Genomic DNA, 21,525 nt, shown 5'->3' with positions numbered 1-21,525 from the left:
TGACAATTGACATACTAGATGATTTATGTGAGGGGTACAGGCTCTTTACAGCCTCTAGTTTGATGTTTAATAATTTTCAGGTGTTATACCGCATTTTAAATACCAGTTTTTCTGTACAATTTTGACAATGAAATGGCTCTTTTTAACCTGCTTATCAGAAATAATTCAGCACAAATTTTCTTAATATTATTACGATAGTTTATTATTTATAATGATCATTTTATATTTAGGGTATAAAACCTCAGTCTAGTGGTGTGCAGAATGAAAGGATGACTAGAGGTCTTCCTAAAAAACTACCCATAGCAGGAGTAGATAAGGTTATTGTGGTAGCTTCTGGAAAAGGAGGAGTTGGAAAATCTACCACTGCTGGTAACGTCCATCAATATACATTTATATATATTTCTTTTGTCAAACGATTTTTTGCATAATTCTGAATCAGTATTCTAGAAAGATGTTTCAGAATCAGTATTCTAGAAAGACATTTCTATTGGTACAGTATATTATAATACCAAATTCGTAAAAAACATGTCATTACAATGACATGTATGCATACTTTATTATTATATTCAATTCATTTACTTTAATTCTTGGTTGTTTTTAATTTTGTTGAAAGTTCCATTTGAAATTGCAGTATTTTTAATGTTATATTTTTATTGAATCTAGGACATAAATTAATGCTAGTGTGAGGTACCTATATTAAATATAGGATAATCCGTGTTTGTATCTTAGTATTTCCTATGTTGAAAATTTATCCTACTATTAAAGCCGTAGCACTGCAGCAAACCAGTATTCATGCCAGTATACTGCCCAACAAGGGAAAGAACTTGTATGTAATTGTAATTTTAAATCATATTCAGGCTTTTGGATGTATGTTTTAGATTTTTTGATTTTTGGTGTTTTAACGCCACTTTTAAGCACCGCTTTTGGGCTATTTCGTGGTGGCCAGTTTTTATTGGTGGAGGAAGCCAGAGTGCCCTAAGAAAACAACCGACCTTCGATAGGAAAACTGACAATCCTAGTCAATTAAGATTGGAGTTGAGCGCACCCGCACGAGCGGGGTTAGAACTCACAACCTCAGTGTTGACTGGCTAGTGATTACAGTAGTAACTACTTAGACCACTCGGCCACCGAGGCCCGATGTATGTTTTAAGAAAGTCCTATACCAATGAGATTTTTTAAGTCCTTGGATGGACTAGTATTCAATAGATTTGCTGTTAATAAAATTTGTTATGGTCATTTGTTTCAAGGACAAATTTAAAGGAATTATTTAGTAAAATTGTTTTCTTTTTTCAGTAAACTTAGCTTTAGGAATATCTGCAAATGATCCTGTAAGTGTTTCATATTACATATTTTATTACTAAAAAGATTATTTGACATCTAGGACTAGGAAGATCTAGTTATTATGATCATTTTTGTTGTATTTTGCATTTTTTCATGTTTTCTGATTGGGTTATATGAATTAAGGTTTATGTTGACCTTTTGGCTAAAATGGCTGTGTGTACACCTCAAAATTTAGTACAGACAAACCTGTTCATCTGGAATGGTTTTAAAAGGGCATAAGCTAGACAAAAAACTAAAATACAATTTACTTGCATGTCAATAATTCAACCTCAATTGAATCTGTATTCATGTGACCATTAATTTAACCCCTTAGGGATTACGCATGTACTAGGCAAGCATGTCAACATTGAAAGTGAAACAAGGGTGAACCATTTCATTCTCATACAGGTAAAAATGATGATTAACATATTATTTTAACCTGTAACATATATCAAACAGACCTAAAAAATCCAATTGCAAATGCTCCCTATCTATTTATATTTATATTTATGTTTATATCGGGTTAAATGACAGTCAACAGTATTTGTAGATCATCTCGATGGTTAATTAGATGGCATCTAAGACTTAAATACACACTGATACATATTATTGTGGCCATGCATTGTTAAATGTTAATTTTGGATACGTTTTAGTTTGTTATAAATCAAATATGAAAATTTAAGTCAAATCGGTGAGCCATTGTAGCGCTCGTGCTGACCATTATTTGGTCTTGACATTACAAAAATCCTTAAATCCTTAATTCTTTCTGAAAGCTGTTGATTTTATTTAAGGAATGACTGTAATATTTTTTCTGTCTATGAAGAAATAACATAAAAAATGTGGTGCACACTGAATAACCCGCATAGCGGGTTATTTTAAAGTGTGCACCACATTTTTTATGTTATTTCGAATAGTCAGAAAAAATATTAAAGTCATTTCTTATAATTTAATTCTAAATTCCATTTTAAACCGGAGTAAACCATGAAAAAACATTGATGACGTCACGTTCACATGACAAAATTATGTCTATGAGCTGATAAACAAAACAACGTCAGCCAATCAGAAGACGCGTTCCATCCAAAATTAAATTATTGATAAATGAATATGGTAATATCAATTTTGTTCACTTTTTAAGAAATATCATGTCTGAAGCCATTGTATCATAATTGACATATATGACCAGAAATTTTCAGTTTACACATTTTTTTTTTAAATTATAGATATGAGCAACAGCCTTCCCCTCGTAGCTCACTGTACATCTTGTCTTTTCATTTTTTCTCTTTCAGATGATAGATTGAATGGTTTTATTTCCTTTTCAGACAAAACAAGTTGGTTTGTTGGATGCTGATGTCTATGGTCCATCTATACCAACAATGATGAATTTACACGGAGAGCCTTTACTTAACAACCGTATGACTTGAATTAGTTAAGATTAGAAATGAAAAAAAATAAATGTACTTTTACCCTTTCAACTTGAAATGATTAAAAAAAGACATATTTTATATAAAATTTTGACTGAGAAAAGATAGCTACAATGCCATGTCATGCTACTTATTGGTATAATGCGTGTCTTTGATATCAATTTTGAATAGATTCAGATGAAATACAGATTTGGAAAAGGATAACGATCTTCTGAACTGACAGACAGAATCATGATATTTTTGGTTCAAATGACTTCTCTTCTTTCTACAAAAAATCACCAAACACATATCAAAAATATGTAGAATTTTGGATTAAGTGATCATTTGTATAATCTAGATAATAGATTCTCAAATGATGGTATCTGATTCTCATATCAATAAAATCAAAGATGAATATCAAGACATTAATGAACCTCTTGTCAAATAGGTAAATACTCATGTAGGAGGATTCCAAGTCCTAGTCTGTAGTTCTAAGCCAGACTATGATAATCTCTATTTTCCAACAGACATTTTTGTTAGATAATAGGAAAGAACATTTTGTGAAGTCTTTACAGAAGCACGTACATGACCAGTAGAAATACCAGGGTTTGTCATCACTTGGCATTTATTGATTATACATATGTATTTCCATGAACATTTGGCTTTTTATCTTGTTATGGAAGGTTACCATGGTTACTAAATGGAATGAAACCATGCATTATATGGATGATTTAAATTAGATGAAGATAGAAATACTGTTAAATTAGCCCCAAAGTTATCATCTTAGATAGAGGACAGTGTCCAAATTGCATATAAACTAAAGAGTTTTTTTTCGAAACGGTTGAATCAATTTAAATAAAATATGGCATAGATGGTCTTTTAAAGTACTGAACATGAGGTAATGACCAAATATTTATTTGAAGTCAATCAGCCAAGAACGGTGACTACTATCAGAAAATATACTTCTACAGAAGACCTTGTGAAGAAACATAATTCCTAAACTAGTGGCACTTAGTTTTTCATGACCCTTTATTTCTGAAGATAAAACAGATATGTTAAAAAAAGTACACCTTATCCATATTTAGTCCAATTTGGAAAAAACAGTCCCTAAGACAACTTCCTGTTTGGGCCAAATGTCGCAAAAACAAAGGTCATCAGTAATGAGCTGAGGGAGGAAAATTGTTATTTTGTACATTTTCAGAAAATATGATGGTGCCATTAATCAATTTTGGAATAAAATGGTATGTATATTTTGAAATAAAGAGAAAACAAAGTTTGAATGTACCATACTGGTGGGGACATGACTTCATCTTTTTATGACATCCTTGATTTTGGAAAACTTACCGTTTTAAGACAAAGCAATATCTAACCGTACTTTAGAATAAACAATTTTTATGCCCCCGCCGTAGCAGAGTGGGCATTAAGTTTTACCCTTGTCCATCTGTACGTCGGTCCGTACATCCCAAAATTGGTTTCCGTTCTCTAACTTTAGTTTGCCTCAACCAAATGTTATGAAACTTATCAACAATGCTTATTACCACAAAATACAGATCGAGTTTGAATTTTGGTGGCATCACTTTTACCGTTCGAGAGTTATGCCCCTTTACAAATGGAAAAATTGCTGAATTATTCGTTTCCGTTCTATAACTTTAGTTTGCCTCAACCAAATGTTATGAAACTTATCCACAATATTTATTACCACAAAACACCGATCAAGTTTGAATTTTGGTGGCGTCACTTTCACCGTTCTAGAGTTATGCCCCTTTACAAATGAAAAAAATGCTGATTTTTTTGTTTCTGTTTTCTAACTTGAGTTTGCCTCTACCAAATGTTATGAAACTTATTCACAATGTTTATTACCACAAAACACAGATCAAGTTTGAATTTTGGTGGTGTCACTTTAACCGTTCTAAAGTTATGTCCCTTTACAAATGTAAAAATTGATGAAATATTAGTTTTTGTTCTCTAACTTTAGTTTGCCTCAACCAAATGTTATGAAACTTATGCTCAATGCTAATTACCACAATACACAGATCAAATTTGAATTTTGTTGGCGTCACTTTTACCATTCTAGAGTCATGCCCCTTTACAAATGGAAAAAAATTGCTGAATTTTTCGTTTCTGTTCTCTAACTTAAGTTTATGTCAACTAAATGTCATGAAACTTATAAACAATGCTTATTACCACAAAACTCAGATCAAGTTCAGATTTGGATAGTGTCACTTTTACAGTTCTTGAGTTATGACCCTTTATAACGTTATATGCAAGCGGGGGCATCATCTGTGTCCCATGGACACATTCCCCATTTATTTCAAAAGAAAGAAAAAAAATTTCGTTATTTTCAAAATTATATTCTATATGTTGTTTGATACAGTGTAAGGGTTGATTTCAAGTGACATAAAGTTCATATTCAGAGCAGGAAGGAGACCTTCAAAATTAATGGTCAGAATAGCAATGTCTTTGGTTCAATTGACATATCTTCTTCTCTTCTTGCTAGAAAAAAGCAAAATTTAACATTAATATTATGTTTAAAAGTAAATTCTGTCTTTTAATGGCAAGATTCAATAATGACGGTAAATGGCCAATGTAACTAAAAAATTTCCAGAAAAAAATCTGCATACTAGTATTCCATTTCTTTGTTGTTAATAAGAGGAAATAAAGTCTGAGTCTATGGTGCTAAACTTAACTTTTGGTAATCTTTGTATGTTAAAAGAATATTTTGCCAAAGAGTTCCTGTTGTAAATTATTTGAGATAAACTCTGAATTTCAGACAGAAAGACCCTGTTTACACTAGTACGAAATTGAATCGATCTTATAAAGACCAGTTCGCGTTTACATTTGCACAAGCAAGATCAATCGAGATCAATCTTATTTACTCTAGTGCATTTACACTGCAACATAAAAAGAACCTGTCTGACCTGAATAATTTACATTTCATAAACAAATAATCGTAAAAATAGAATAGTATAAGTCACTATAATAATGTATGCATCTCGTGCGGACAATAACACACTGAAAAATCATTGAGAAAATAGTTGGATCATTGGAATTTCGTATGCAGTCATTAATCAACATTTTGGTTCACACGTCACAAGTCATTACACAAAGAAATGTGAGAAGACTATCATTTAAAAATGAACGGCCAATGCATTTGAAAATGAGAATTTGCAACAAAAATGATCCAAAAATGGTGGAATCTACGTTTACTTTTCTTATCCCAGCCATCGTTTTTAAACAGGTGTGCTTTTGCCGCCAAACATGCTCAGATTTATTTGCATATCTAAATATTACATTCACTTGAGAAAGATAGATTCAAATAAGATCGATCTTTTTAAAACCACCTCTGCAGGTGGACTTTTTATGTCCGATCGAAGATCTATCTTTCTTGTTTACATTAGACTAAAGATCAATCTATTTAAGATCGATCTCGGGAAAGATCAATCTTTTTTACTAGTGTAAACGGGGTCTTACTGGTACTCCACCTGTATCCCATATCTACTTGGAAGATTTTGTTAATATTTTTTTTACTTTTAACCTAACTATCAATAGGACTAATTTTGGCCAGATGAGCCTCTATTTTTGTACAAACTATTTCATGTAATAATCCATTACAATACAATGCATGCAGTCTTGATTTAAAAATGATTTTTTTTCTGCATCCTTGTAATGTGCAAGATGAGAAAAATATTTAGAAAATCATTTGAAAGTAGAATAATACACTATATATCAGGTTATTTACGTGCGTCTTATTTTCAATTTGTTCACAGATCCTAAAATATAAAAAAAAGAAGGTGTGAGGTAAATGTCACTGAGACAGTAACCCAACACAAGAATTTAAAAAAAAATTCTAGTGGTTACAGGAGTGTCAATACTCATTGCCATATGTCAATCTATAAATTGAGCCTATTTTTTATGTTACAGCATGTCAATAGGTTTTCTGGTAGAGGAAAAGTCGGCCATAGTATGGAGAGGACCTATGGTTATGTCAGCAATACAGAAACTTATCAGGCAAGTAGGTAAACATTCTGGATTTTATAATTTAACCCATTATATTGCAGAAATAGCAACAACATAAAATACCTACATATTCATCAAGCTATTTTATTAAAATTTGAATTTTGAAAACAGCAATTGTCCATGTCAGATGAATAGCATCTGGCGTTAAACAGTATTATATAAAGTTCTTTATATTTAATGCTAAAATAATGCTTCATGATCTTTTACACCTTTAACATGATATTTTTCCCGTTTTGATTATAAATCCGGACGAGAGTTGTCTTGTAAAGAATGTGAGGCTCTATGAGAGATCTTCTCTTGACTGATATGTAGTATAGATTTCGCAAGTGATTACAGTTTTAAGAAGTTGGCTTAAATTTTAGCTCACCTGGACCAAAACTTCTATGTAAGCTTTTGCCATTACTTGGCATCAGTTGTCCTGTGACTTTCATTGTTCGATGTAAAAAAATAAAAGAATCTTCTTATTTGAAACAAATTCAATGAATGGGTTTGAACCAAATATTGTGTGAATATTACTTGGTATGTTTAGTTTATATATTGTATCCCAGATTTTTATTCATCAACAAGCATGGAAAACTATAGTATATAGAGAGAAACCGTAAACAGCAAAAATTATCTGTAAGACCAGAGCTACAAACTTGGCTATTATCTTGAAAACTATAATAGTTAGAAACTTTAAATGGCAAAATTAATCATCATAAAAAGAAAAAGCTACAAATAAGTGAACATGATTAAAATGATCAGTCAGCTCCTTATTGGAGTTATTGCATTTAGAACTACAATATATAGAGAGAAACTTTGATCAGCAAGAAAAGATCTACAAATAGGTTAACATAACTAGATTTGTTGATTGATTTCTTTCAGTAGTTGACAATTTTTTTTTCCAATTTTATCGTTCTTTGCCATTACTTTGAAAACTTTAATTGATACACAGAAGGTAAACAGGAAAAATGATCAGCAAGACAAGATCTACAATATAAGAAAGTTCTGGAAATTGTCATTTGACACATTATTTAGTTCTTGTCCTTTTAAATGTTGCATACTTAAACAAGATGAGCAATTCTGGCTTCTCAGAGTTTAGTTATATACATGTTTCCTTTAGACAGTTTGAATGCACATATAGACATGATCTCTTTTAGGTAGTTTGGGGTCCACTGGATTACTTAGTTGTCGATATGCCACCTGGAACAGGAGATACACAGCTCTCATTGTCACAAAATATACCTATTGATGGTATGTATTAACTTTTGGTTGTTAAAAAATTACTTTTGAATGGCAGATTTCATTCCATTTTGGTAGAATATACATGTGGATGTGTTTATTTCAATTCTATATAATCCCTAATCATTATCAGTAGTGATGCCATCTGTTATTCCTGTAACAGAAAGTTCCTACTTAAGTAAACTACCAAGACATCAAAAACATGTTTTGTTTTATTATTTTTGTGTTTAAGCCCTATTGAAACTATGATCATAATGATATGAAACCAGTATAATCTCCTCACTGAATATGACTCAGCTATGTTACAATTGCGTCACTATATATTACAGTAAATGGATATCGTATAAACATCAACTTAAGTTTTTAATCAAATCCGTATTTCCTAAACTCATTATTACTGCCACAATCCTTTCATATAGTATACAGTATACAATAATACAATGTACCACCTCATATGGATCAAAATAATTTTATTATTGGTCAACTTTGGTTCTGTCTTATATTTAGTTTCATATTTCAAATGTCCCTAGTGCTGTGTCTATGATATTTTTCATCTGTGTTCCAATTTCATCTAAAAATATAATTGTAAACATAATTCTTTAGGGTTTGGTTCATTTTAACTTCATTTGGTAGAGAGAATTAACACTTTACTTCAGTAAGCTTTGGTAGTAGCCTTTGAGTAAATACTGTAATAAGTACTTTTATTCATGGGTATCAACTTTCGTGGTTTGTGCAAAACTTACATGTTCGTGGGTTCTTCATTTCGTGGATTTTAGTTTTCTGAAGAAAATAATCGAGTAATGAATTTGAAACCATCACAAATGAATTTTTTTGAAAAAAAAAAAATCATATGTTGTTTTTTAATGATTTGTGGGAGATTACAAAATAAGGTGCTCATTTTACCTTACTTGTTCGTCTTTCATTACTGACAACATTCATCAAATCTTTAATAAAATAATTGCTTTTGGAAATAAGGGAACGACCATTTAACTTCAAGGGGGAGGGGTTATGGTTTTTTCCTTAAAAATGTTCTGATCCCCAGTTTGATGAAAAAAAATATTGCGGTCAGGCAGATGACAAAAAAAATATTCTGAATCCAGATTTTCCCCATACCTTATAGTGTTAAATTTTGCATGAAAAAATTTTCAGACTCAGACAAAAAACCATAACCCCCCCCTTGAAGTTAAATGGTTGCTCCCTAAGCAACGATCATCAAAGGTGTTAATTGGGCTATAAACATGTCACCTAAGGAAAACGGTTACATAAAAAATGCTACATCTTTACTTTGAATTGTAGAATTATTCCTTGTGAAATAAAAAAAACAAGCTGAATATGAATTTTTTTCGTACAAAAATTATGAGGAGGTAAAATGAACACTTCATCATCACACAACATTACTGGAAATCTGACTTTTGTAATGTTATATGAGAATTATTAGAAAAAGGGTAAAAGTCGTACAGTTTAATTTTTTTTTTAAAAGATTAAATTGGTAAAATCTGTCTGAAGATGTACATGTATATATAGATCATAGCACGTTTGCTGATATTCAATGTACAATGTATTCTCTAGATTATATGCCCATGTCCATGTAGTCAAACCTACATAGAGATCTTTGCATGTCTTGATTTGGACACCAGTTGTTATATTTCGTTGGACACATGAATTCATGGATAAAGCCATCCACAAAAAACCTAGAAAGTTGGTACCACACGAATAAAAGTACTTTCACAGTACTATGCCAGTGGCAATTATGAGTGTTCTTATCTTTATTTTATATCTCTTAAAAGAAGACAGATAAATATATATCCCTTTTCTACTCCTCTACACCCTTTAAATTTTGAAGTTATATAGGGTTGTACAGTTTAGTTATTATAAATACGCTATTTATTGTTTAATGCTTTCTGTAGTTGCTTGCACTTCCAAGCAAACTTACCAATGGAGCTAAGAAAGAGATTGACCCTTAAGAAACATCGAAAAACTTTTTCAACACACCTCATTATCTCTGTAAGAACTTACATTGTTTACAATAGTAAAGCTCATTATAATTGGTATTTATATGACTGTTGCCTTTAAGGTTATTCTTTACAGTACTATCATTTAAATAAATGTGTTAAATTTTGTATTGATAAGGTGCTGTTATTGTGTCAACACCACAAGACATAGCTTTGCTGGATGCAAGACGAGGAACTGAAATGTTTGAGAAAGTAAATGTTCCTGTCCTGGGTCTTATCCAGAATATGAATGTGTATGTCTGTCCTAATTGTGGTCACACAGAACACATATTTGGTAAAGATGGCACAAAAAAGTTAGCGGAAGAACTCAGTTTGGATATTTTAGGTATATTGAATAGCAATATTAAATTCTGCTGTTGTTAGATATTGTTATTTAATTATGTTATGAATAATGAACATTTATGTATACCTTTTATAACTACTAAATTATTAATGAAATTTCTTTGAGTGACACTAGAGACAAATAATTGCTTTAAATGTCTGTTTATCTATTGAAATATCATATGGCTATCTCATTATTATTCAAACAACTTTTCCATGTACTGATGTATTCCTTTTGTTTTAATTTTCTCATTTTCAGCACATTACCAAATAGGATATAAAGGTTTGAAAAACTTGTCTGTTATAGTAAAGATTTTATGAACAATGGAAGTCAAAAATTGACATAAAATATTGAAAATTTAAAGAAGTTAGAGAGTGTGATTTTAGGAGTTCTGATACTTATTTTTGTCTGTTTTTGTTATTAACATGCATTGAAAAATAAAAATATGAACAATTTCTTGATAGAGTATTACAAATATCATTTTAATATTTTTGGTGATTTTTTGAGATGTTAACAGATTTGGCGAAGTAGTCAATCTCAGGTATTATGTGTCTCAGATGACATAAATATGTGATAAGTCAGGTCTAATTACACTGGATGTATATTACTAATTAGTTCAGGTATTGATATGAAATAAATTGTTTTGTAACTAAAATGATATTATGTGTCATTTATATGTACATGAAATAAACTGTACAAAACTACATGCAAAGAATATGATGTATTATATTAGCTTAAAAATTTCCTGTTAAAAACAAGTTTATATAACAAAGCCTAAAATAATGCAGTTGTCATAAAAGCAAATAAATTTCAAGAGCGTGAAGAAAAATTATTATGAATACATAAAATATGAGTTTGGCCTTTATTTTACTATGGATATATTCTTTTATTTATTCTTTGAATGTTGTTCTTTTCATACCCATCTAATTGCACAATGACATTACTTCTTTAATCACATAGCTAGACGTTATAAAAAAATCAAAGTGAACATTGTTATGTGAAAATGATATAGTAAAGTAATCTGTTTAAAGGAGATGTACCACTAGACATACAGATAAGAGAAGGAAGTGATTCTGGCCAGCCTGTTGTTGTTTCATCACCAGATAGTTTACAGGTAATAGACAATTTTGAAGTCCCTTCTATCTTCTCAATGACTTTAAAAACATTTTATGATAGATTGAGTATACCAGTTTACTGTAACAGTTGGTCAGAGACTTTCTAGTTGTGTATGTAGTCTAAATAAATATGACATGTTGTAAGGCAATTAAAATTTTTGTGCTGTGACACCTTTCTACAATGTCATAACACCCAAACCATTTTTCGGCTGGACTTTGATAGCAAATTTTGATCTAAACTTTGAGACTCAATTTTGTTGTCTGTTTCTCAGATGCTATAGGCAATATGTCAACTATATTTGGTGTATGGAATGATTGCATGTTGTAAATGTTGTCTGGCAGGGTTCAACTGACCTGGAACTCATTTTTATGGTTCATTGGTCAATGTCTAATTTTTGTCTTGCCTGTGACAAAAGTCACAGTATGCAAGACATAGGGATTACTATTCAGCTGTGTCATAAACTATTTGTATAAAGCTTTATGTTTCAGAAGATAGAAGACCTGGATGCTTCATACCTTGTATGCAGATACCTTATATTACTAAGTTTCCGTCTGTCATATGTCCATTGTCCTTGACCTCATTTTCATGGTTCAGCAACTGCTTGATTTTTTTTTTAGTTTTTTTTGTCATGTGAATTTCTCACTTATTATGAGTAATAGGATTACTATATTTGGTGTATGGGTTCCTTGCAATGTCTACATGTCAGTCCGACAGGGTTCACCTGACATCGACCTCTTTTAATGGATCAGTGATCAAGGTTAAAGTTATATGATTAGGTCTGTTTCTGATATACTATACGTAGTAGGTCAACTAAGTGTGGTGTATGGAATGGTTGTAAGGTGTACATGTCAGACTGACAGGTTTCATCTGACCTTGACCTCATTTTCATGGTTCATTGGTCAATGTTCAGTTTTTGTATTTTGGTCTATTTTACAAGTACTATAAGCAAAAGGTCAGCTATATTTGGTGTATGGAATAACTGTAAGGCTTAAATGTCTGTCCACCAGGTATAATCTGAACTTGACACCATTTTCATGGTTCATTGGTCAATGTTATGTTTTTTGTGCTTTGGTATATTTTTCAATTACCAATAGCAAAAGGTCAACTATATTTGATGTTTAAAAAAATTGTAAGATGTATATGTCTGTCTGAGAGGATTTATCTGACCTTGACTTCATTTTCATAGATCTTTAAAAATGTTAAGTTTATGTGATACTTTTAGTAAAACCTTTATCTTTAAGACTTTCAACATAAAATCAATGGTCAGTAAAGCAGGCGAGACATTTTAACGTGTGCACTCTTTGTGTGTTTTGGTCTGGTTTTCTATTACCATAAGCAATAGGTCAACTATATTTGCTTTAGAACATACTCACCCCTTCTCGTCCAATGAAAAGTCAGTTTTTTCCCTTCGAATTTTCATAGTACATGGCTTTGCATGCACTATAAAATGCTATACATGAATGACTTTTCATTGAAGATTAATTATGAAAGTGAACTCTAATAACTACACTAATGAAGTGTACAATATCCCCCGAGGCATTTTCCTTAGGAAAACAGCCTACTGATTAAAGATGAAAGAGAATAGAATTATAAAAAACATTTTGAATATTGCAAATGTTTATCATGATGCATATATAGATCATAAAAAAAATGAAATGGGGGTAAAGGTGTAGGTAAAATAATCTTTTATTCAATCTTTATACCAGACAATTGAGTCAATTATTATTTTTTAGCTCACCTGGCCCAAAGGGCCAAGTGAGCTTTTCTCATCACTTGGCGTCCGTCGTCCGTCGTCATCGTCGTTAGCTTTTTACAAAAATCTTCTCCTCTGAAACCACTGGGCCAAATTTAACCAAACTTGGCCACAATCATCATTAGGGTATCTAGTTTAAAAAATGTGTCCGATGACCCAGCCAACCAACCAAGACGGCAGCCATGGCTAAAAATAGAACATAGGGGTAAAATGTAGATTTTGGCTTATATCTCTGAAACCAAAGCATTTAGAGTAAATCTGACACGGGTAAAACTGATTATCAGGTCAAGATCTATCTGCCCTGAAATTTTCAGACAAATCTGACAACCTGTTGTTGGGTTGCTACCCCTGAATTGGTAATTTTAAGGAAATTTTGCAGTTTTTGGTTATTATCTTGAATATTATTATAGATAGAGATAAACTGTAAACAGCAATAATGTTCAGCAAAGTAAGATCTACAAATAAGTCGTCGTGATCAAAATTTTCAGTCGACCCCTTTAGGAGTTATTGCCCTTTATAGTCAATTTTTAACAATTTTTCGTAAATTTTTGTAATCTTTTACAAAAATCTTCTTCTCTGAAACTACTGAGACAAATTTAACCGTACTTGGCCATAATCATTATTAGGGTATCTAGTTAAAAAATTTGTCCGATGACCCCGCCTTCCAACCATCATGGCCGACTTGGTTAAAAATAGAACATAGGGGTAAAATGCAGTTTTTGGTTTATATCTCTGAAACTAAAGCATTTAGAGCAAATCTGAAATGTGGCAAAAATGTTCATCAGATTTAGATTTATCTGCCCTTAATTTTCAGACGAATCCGACAACCCGTTGTTGGGTTGCTGCCCCTGAGTTAGTAATTTTACAGTTTTTATACGACCGCAAAAAAATTTTGTGGTCGTATATTGGTATGACGTTGGCGTCGTCGTCGTCGTCGTCCAGCGTCATCGTCGTCGTCGTCCGAATACATATTGGTTTTCGCACTCTAACTTTAGTTTAAGTGAATGGATCTTTTTGAAATTTGACCATAAGGTTAAATACCACAAAAGGAATGTTGGGATTGATTTTGGGGGTTATGGTACCAACAGTTAAGGAATTAGGGGCCAAAAAGGGGCCAAAAATGAGCATTTTCTAGTTTCCAGACAATAACTGTGGAACGGTGTATGGATCTCTCTGAAATAATACTACAAGTTTCCATACCACAAAGGGATGGTTAGGATTTGCTTTGGGGGGTTATGGCTCAAACCGTTTAGGAATTAGGGGCAAAAAAGGGGGAAAAACAAGGTTGTCCTGGTTAATGGACAAATACTTTAGTACAAAACATAATTTAAAGCAGTGTAAGGGAGATAAATCAAATACATCATTGAAATTATCTCCCTTACACTGCTTTTAAATTATGTATAAAGTAATGGTTAATGAACAATAAAGATAATCTAAAACAGTGTAAGGGAGATAATCCAAATACAACATTTTGGTTACTTCCCTTACACTGCTTTTAAATTATGTTTAAAGAAATGCATATTTATAAAGGAAGACCAGTAAAAATATCTGCAAATGTTTTCATCTTTTTTTTTTACAAAAAAATCCATATGAAAGATTTGACACTATATTTTTATTAATTCTATTATAAAATAGATTAAGTTAGCACTATGGTAAATTTAAATGGGTAATTATGGTTGCCAACTCCATTGGAAATTTGAATTGAGATTATGACCATATCTTGAGGATAAGAATTTTTTTGGGGGAAAAAGGGGGGGGGGATAAAAAGAAATTGTGGGGGGCCAATTTTTTCTCATTTCAGATTTCAGAAATTAAAAAGATTTATTCTTCAAATATTATTTTTTTTTCAAATTTCAAATATTGAAAAATTTCAAGAAGTAATCTTTAATTGCACAGTATGGCGCATTAGATTTGTAAAATCTTTGATCACATTTATTTATTTGTTATGCCGAATCTAACAGTGTATTTAGATTTTTAATTTTGGGTCCAGTTTTCAAATTGGTCTACATTAATGTCCAAAGGGTCCAAAATTAATCTTTGTTTGATTTTAGCAAAAATTGAATATATGAGGTTCTTTGATATGCTGAATCTAAACATGTATTTAGATTTTTGATTTTTGGCCCAGTTTTCAAGTTGGTCCAAATTGGGGTCCAAAATTAAACTTTGTTTGATTTCAACAAAAATTGAATATATGGGGTTCTTTGATATGCTGAATCTAACCATGTATTTAGATTTTTTATTTGTGGACCCCGTTATCTAATTGGTTCATATTGAGGTCAAAAGGGTCCAAAATTAAACTTTGTTTGATTTCATCTAAAATTGAATTATTGGGGTTCTTTGATATTCCAAATCTAACCGTGTATTTAGGTTTTTAATTTTGGGTCCTGTTTTTTAAATTGGTCTACATTAAGGTCCAAAGGGTCCAAAATTAAACTTAGTTTGATTTTAACAAAAATTGAATTCTTGGGGTTCTTTGATTTGCTGAATCTAAACATGTGTTTAGATTTTTGATTATGGGCCCAGTTTTCAAGTTGGTCCAAGATAGGGTCCAGTATTTAAACTTTATTTGATTTCAACAAAAATTGAATATATGGGGTTCTTTGATATGCTGAATCTAAACATGTATTTAGATTTTTGATTATGGGCCCAGTTTTCAAGTTGGTCCAAATTGGGGTCCAAAATTAAACTTTGTTTGATTTCAACAAAAATTGAATATATGAGGTTCTTTGATATGCTGAATCTAACCATGTATTTAGATTTTTTATTTGTAGGCCCCGCTATCAAATTGGTTCATATTGAGGTCAAAAGGGTCCAAAATTAAACTTTGTTTGATTTCATCGAAAATTGAATTATTGGGGTTCTTTGATATGCCAAATCTAACCGTGTTTTTAGATTTTTAATTTGGATCCCGTTTTTTAAATTGGTTTTCATTGAGGTCCAAAGGGTCCAAAATTAAACTTAGTTTGATTTTAACAAAAATTGAATTCTTGGGGTTCTTTGATATGCTGAATCTAAACATGTGTTTAGATTTTTGATTATGGGCCCAGTTTTCAAGTTGGTCCAAGTTGGGGTCCAAAATTAAACTTTTTATGATTTCAACAAAAATTGAATATATGGGGTTCTTTGATATGCTGAATCTAACCATGAATTTAGAATTTTTATTTGTGGGCCCCGCTATCAAATTGGTTCATATTGAGGTCAAAAGGGTCCAAAATTAAACTTTGTTTTATTTCATCAAAAATTGAATTATTGGGGTTCTTTAATATTCCAAATCTAACCGTGTATTTAGATTTTTAATTTTAAGTCCCGTTTTTTAAATTGGTCTACATTAAGGTCCAAAGGGTCCAAAATTAAACTTAGTTTGATTTTAGCAAAAATTGAATTCTTGGGGTTCTTTGATATGCTGAATCTAAACATGTGTTTAGATTTTTGATTATGGGCCCAGTTTTCAAGTTTGTCCAAGTTGGGGTCCAAAATTAAACTTTGTTTGATTTTAACAAAAATTGAATATATGGGGTTCTTTGATATGCTGAATCTAACCATGTATTTTGATTTTGGACATTGGACCATAATAGGTATATTAAAAAAATTCAAGTTCTTAGACCACATTCTTTCTGTGTCAGAAACCTATGCTGTGTCAAATATTTAATAACGATCCAAATTCAGAGCTGTATCAAGCTTGAATGTTGTGTCCATACTTGCCCCAACTGTTCAGGGTTCGACCTCTGCGGTCGTATCAAGCTGCGCCCCAGCGAAGCATTTTATTTGTTATTATCTTGGATATCATTATAATATCTAATTATTTAATTTTGGATGTAACGCGTCTTCTGATTGGCTGACGTTGTTTTGTTTATCAGCTCATAGACATAATTTTGTCATGTGACCGTGACATCATCAACGTTTTTTCATGGTTTACTCCGGTTTAAAATGGAATTTAGAATTACATCATAAGAAATGACTGTTATATTTTTCTGTCTATTCGAAATAACATAAAAAATGTGGTGCCCACTTTAAAATAACCCGCTACGCGAGTTATTCAGTGTGCACCACATTTTTTATGTTATTTCTTCATAGACAGAAAAAATATTACAGCCATTCCTTAAATATCTAATACTATTAATTATGATTTTAACCTTATTTCACATGATTTCCAAAGCATCAGAAAATACAGGTGAGTGACACAGGCTCTTGAGAGCCTCTAGTTTTCTTTCAAGAAAACAATGTCAGACTGCTGATAAATAAAGCAAAGGATTGTTTTCGATAAAAAAACACAATACATGTACATTCAGCAATAAAAAGTAAGTGTCTGATGTTGAATGGTCGTAATTCAAATATTTATAGAGTGAGTTTTATAATTACCAAAAATTGTACATATTTCAAAAAGCTGATTTATATAACACATATAAACATTGTTTTTTTTTTTTTAAATCAAGAAATTAAGGTATATAAGTATTAAATTTTACCTGAAGCAGAAGAAAAACTCAATGTTTTAACAATTTATCCTTTTTGTCCTCAAAGATCTATGTCAGTGCTATTTCATTCAATCCATTGAAATGACCATTACCTATGTTATACATTCCTTGTATTAACCAAGTTAACACTTCATTATAAAAAGTGAATTCTTATTAAGGTTTGAATATAACAATGGGAAAGGATAATTTTGAAGGTCACTCGAAGGTCTGAATATGTTCTAAATTGGTCAGACAATACTTGGTCATGTTTTATGAACATTTAAAACCCTCGGCTACGCCTTGGGCTTTAAATCTTCATAAAACATGACCAAGTTTTGTCTAACCTTTACATATGGAATAATTGTATGGTGTACATGTCTGTCTTACAGGATTTATCTGACCTTGACCTCATTGTTATGGATCTTTAAAAATGTTAAGTTTTTCGATACTTGTAGTTTTAGAATTTCAACATACAATCAATGGTCAGTAAGCAGGTGAGACATGTCAGCATGCACACTCTGGTTATGATAAGGGCTGTTTCTCAGAGTGCTAACTAAATTTGGTGTATGGTATGATTGTAAGGTGTACATGTCTGTCTGGCAGGGTTCATCTGACCTTTACCTTATTTACATGGATCATTGATAACGTTATAATTATATGATACTTGTAGTAAAACCTTCATATTACAGGCTTTCAACATAAATTTACTGTGGATTCATTTATATTCATGTCTACCAATTTTTGGATTGAGGAAACATTGTATTTGCATGGATATTTGATTTTGTGGTTTTGACAGTCTGCATACAAACCTATAGAAAATTTGGTATTTTTTTCAAAATTCAAATTCATGGTTTACCTTTTCCCACGAAATCCATGAAGATTGGTAACCAACAATTAATAACAAGTCCACAGTAATCACTATGAGTAAAGCAGGATAGACATTTCAGTGTGTGTACTCTTGTTGTTTTTTTTTTGCACAAACTATAATAGATAGAGATAAACAGTAAAAACACAAAAAACACAAAAATGTTCAGCACATTAAGATGTACAAATAAGTACAGATGATTTTTTTTTTTTTTTTTTTTTTTTTTGCATTTATGCATTTTTGTCAAAAACTATAGGAGTTAGAGAGACTTTAAAAAGCAAAAAAGATCAGCAAAATTAGACCTACAAGTAAGTAAACATGGCCAAATTGTCACACTAAATATAAGATTTATTGCCATTAAATGATGTTTTTTTTATCGCAAAAAGTTTAATAGATAGATGTAACTGTAATCATTAAAAATTATCATCAATACAAGCTACAAAAATGTGTGCTAATCAGATCTACAAATAAGCCAACATAACTGATTGCAAAAAAGGAAAAACAAATATCAAAGTGGCATATTTTTTCCAGGGGAGCTACTAAGGCTCTTGGAAGCCTCAAGTTTGTGTTATTGCCTATTATTTTGAAACTATAATAGATAGAGAGAAACTTTAGATAGCAAAAATGACCCCCAAAGTAAGATCTACAAATAAGTTGATATTGCTGAAATTGTTGGTCATCTCTGTATAGGAGTTAGTGCCTTAAATGACAACTTTTACCATTTTTATGCCCCCGCCTAAGTGGTGGGGGCGTTAAGTTTTACCCTTGTCTGTCTGTCTGGAAGTACGTATGTCCCAAAATTGAATTTTGGTGGCGTCACTTTAACCGTTCTAGAGTTATGCCCCTTTATAAATGGAAAAATTGCAAAATTTTTAGTTTCCGTTCTCTAACTTAAGTTTGCCTCAACCAAATGTTATGAAACTTATACACAATGCTTATTACTACATAATACAGATTAAGTACGAAATTTGGTGTTGACACTTTTACCATTCTTGTGTTATATCCCTTTATAAACATAAAAATTGCTGAATTTTTCGTTTCCGTTCTCTAACTTTAGTTTGTCTCAACCAAATGTTATAAAACTTATACACAACTGTTCTAGAGTTATGTGTGTTTACAAATAGAAAAATTGACGAATTTTTAGTTTCTGTTCTCTACCTAAGTTAGCCTCAACCAAATGTTATGAGACTTACACACAATGCTTATTACCACAAAACTCAGATCAAGTTCAAATTTGGGTAGCGTCACTTTTACCCTTCTTCAGTTATGTCCCTTTATAACTTTATGATATGCAAGCGGGGGCATCATCTGTGTCCACGTGTGGACACTATCCACATTTGTTTTTGCATTTTGTCTATTATTTTGAAAACTAAATAGATAGATAGAAACACAAATAAGTTCCTATCTATTTTTTTGGCAAAAACTATAAAAGATAGAGTGAAACTGTAAACAGAAAAAATGATCAGCAATACAAGATTAACTAAAAAGAGATTTCAGTCGAATTATATTCTAGTCTACAATGTTTGAGATGCACATAGACTAAGGTGAGAGACACAGGCTCTTTAGAGCCTCTAGTTTAGACTCTGCCCTTTTTCCCTTATATTTTAATTGGAACACTGCATTCCCTTGATTATGCCATTTGCTGTTAGAATATATATCTATTACATTAAAATGGTATTATATTAACACATATCTTCTTTTCAGTGAAACCATGTATTCAATGTTTACACTGTATAATTGTATGTTCCTTATGATAAAAGCACTGATTTTTATAACAAATTATAACCAGTGAATTAGAGTTGAATCTGAATAGTGTGTTTAATTCGTAGTCATAAATACATGTTTACAATGTTTTTCAGGCTCAAGTATATGTAAATATAGCAAAGAAAGTTACAGAAAAAATCCATGCCAAAACATCAACATTACCCAAAGGATGATTGTGGTTATAAGTTGTATTTTTTCTCAATAGATGTGTGATGTGAACATCATCAGTACCTTAACTATGGTGCATATATATCTGATTGCTAATGACACAAAATGTCTGTATCAACTGAAGGCAATTTTGAACAGTTATTCCTTGATTATCATCTAGCACCACATTAGCAGAAAAAGAAAGATGAGTTGGGGTTGTATTGAATTTCTTGCTAGTATCATTCAAAACTTCTCTCATCAAGAAATGTGCTCTTGTAGACCTTTTTCTTATTATATAAAATGATGTCTGTAAAAGGATCTATTGCCTTGAGAAATTTATATTGTTACAACATGTCAACAATATCAGCATGTCATATAAAAAAAAGAGGGGACAATTTTGCTTGAAACTATTTCTGAGGGTCTGGATTTCTTTTTTAATTTTTTTTTTTGGGGGGGTAGGGGGTCCTTCATTTCTGAATTCTTTTAATTTTGTGTCATATTCCATTTTTTGGCCAATTTTTCTGTACTTTTTGTCTTTTATTCTATATTTTATAAACCCTATCCAGACCCTGTCTACATTAATTTTTTTTACAATCTGCATACAGTGGGTAAAGAGAAAAACCGATGATGCTGGAATGATAGAAAAGGGACTCTTCTTATGATAAAGGTGACAAAATCAATATATGCTTGTACCTGTACTAATTAAAAGTTATTTCTAAACCATACAAATTTAAGTTATCTGTTGAACTATGTTATTGGTAATATACATGCAAAAAACAAGATGTCTTATTTTCCGTTTTTATTTAGTTAATTTCATTAGAAGCTTGTTACACTGAAATTTAAAAAATGTAAATCTTTTCTTGATATTAATTAATAAATCTAAGGCTGTCTCCAGTCATCAATTTTTCGGAGTGTTGACGGTTCCACAGTCCTTAGCAGTATACAATTATCCAAAATATACCTTTTTCACAACTTTTTAAAGAAAACTGTTTGCTCATTGTCACAAGATCTTTCAATATAGTAATGTTGTCTTTGTCTGACTATAACCATTTAGCGGTAAAAGTTATGTCTGTTCAGGTTAAAATTGCACAGGAACTTAATTTGGAAAGTGTTAATTTTTGCTGTATATCAATTGAT

The 21,525-nt window shown here is 31.3% G+C and overlaps 1 protein-coding gene across 1 annotated transcript in view; it reads left to right on the top strand.

Moving 5' to 3' along the window:
• The window catches only part of LOC127728255 (iron-sulfur protein NUBPL-like), a 28,640-nt gene extending 7,348 nt beyond the window's left edge, over positions 1-21,292 (top strand). The window contains exons 2-10 of the mRNA XM_052235538.1: positions 231-369; positions 1,294-1,328; positions 2,640-2,730; positions 3,922-3,961; positions 6,642-6,736; positions 7,881-7,970; positions 10,089-10,295; positions 11,324-11,406; positions 20,337-21,292. Coding sequence (XP_052091498.1) covers positions 231-369; positions 1,294-1,328; positions 2,640-2,730; positions 3,922-3,961; positions 6,642-6,736; positions 7,881-7,970; positions 10,089-10,295; positions 11,324-11,406; positions 20,337-20,414 — 858 coding nt within the window. The 3' untranslated portion in view covers positions 20,415-21,292. The remainder of the gene's footprint in view (positions 1-230; positions 370-1,293; positions 1,329-2,639; positions 2,731-3,921; positions 3,962-6,641; positions 6,737-7,880; positions 7,971-10,088; positions 10,296-11,323; positions 11,407-20,336) is intronic.
• Positions 21,293-21,525: the final 233 nt, after the last annotated feature.

The sequence above is a fragment of the Mytilus californianus genome, unplaced genomic scaffold (genome assembly GCF_021869535.1).
Source record: "Mytilus californianus isolate M0D057914Y unplaced genomic scaffold, xbMytCali1.0.p SCAF_2, whole genome shotgun sequence".
Taxonomy (NCBI): Eukaryota; Metazoa; Mollusca; class Bivalvia; order Mytilida; family Mytilidae; genus Mytilus; species Mytilus californianus.
Note: the sequence above shows the minus strand (reverse complement) of the source record. Positions and strands in the feature narration are given on the sequence as shown.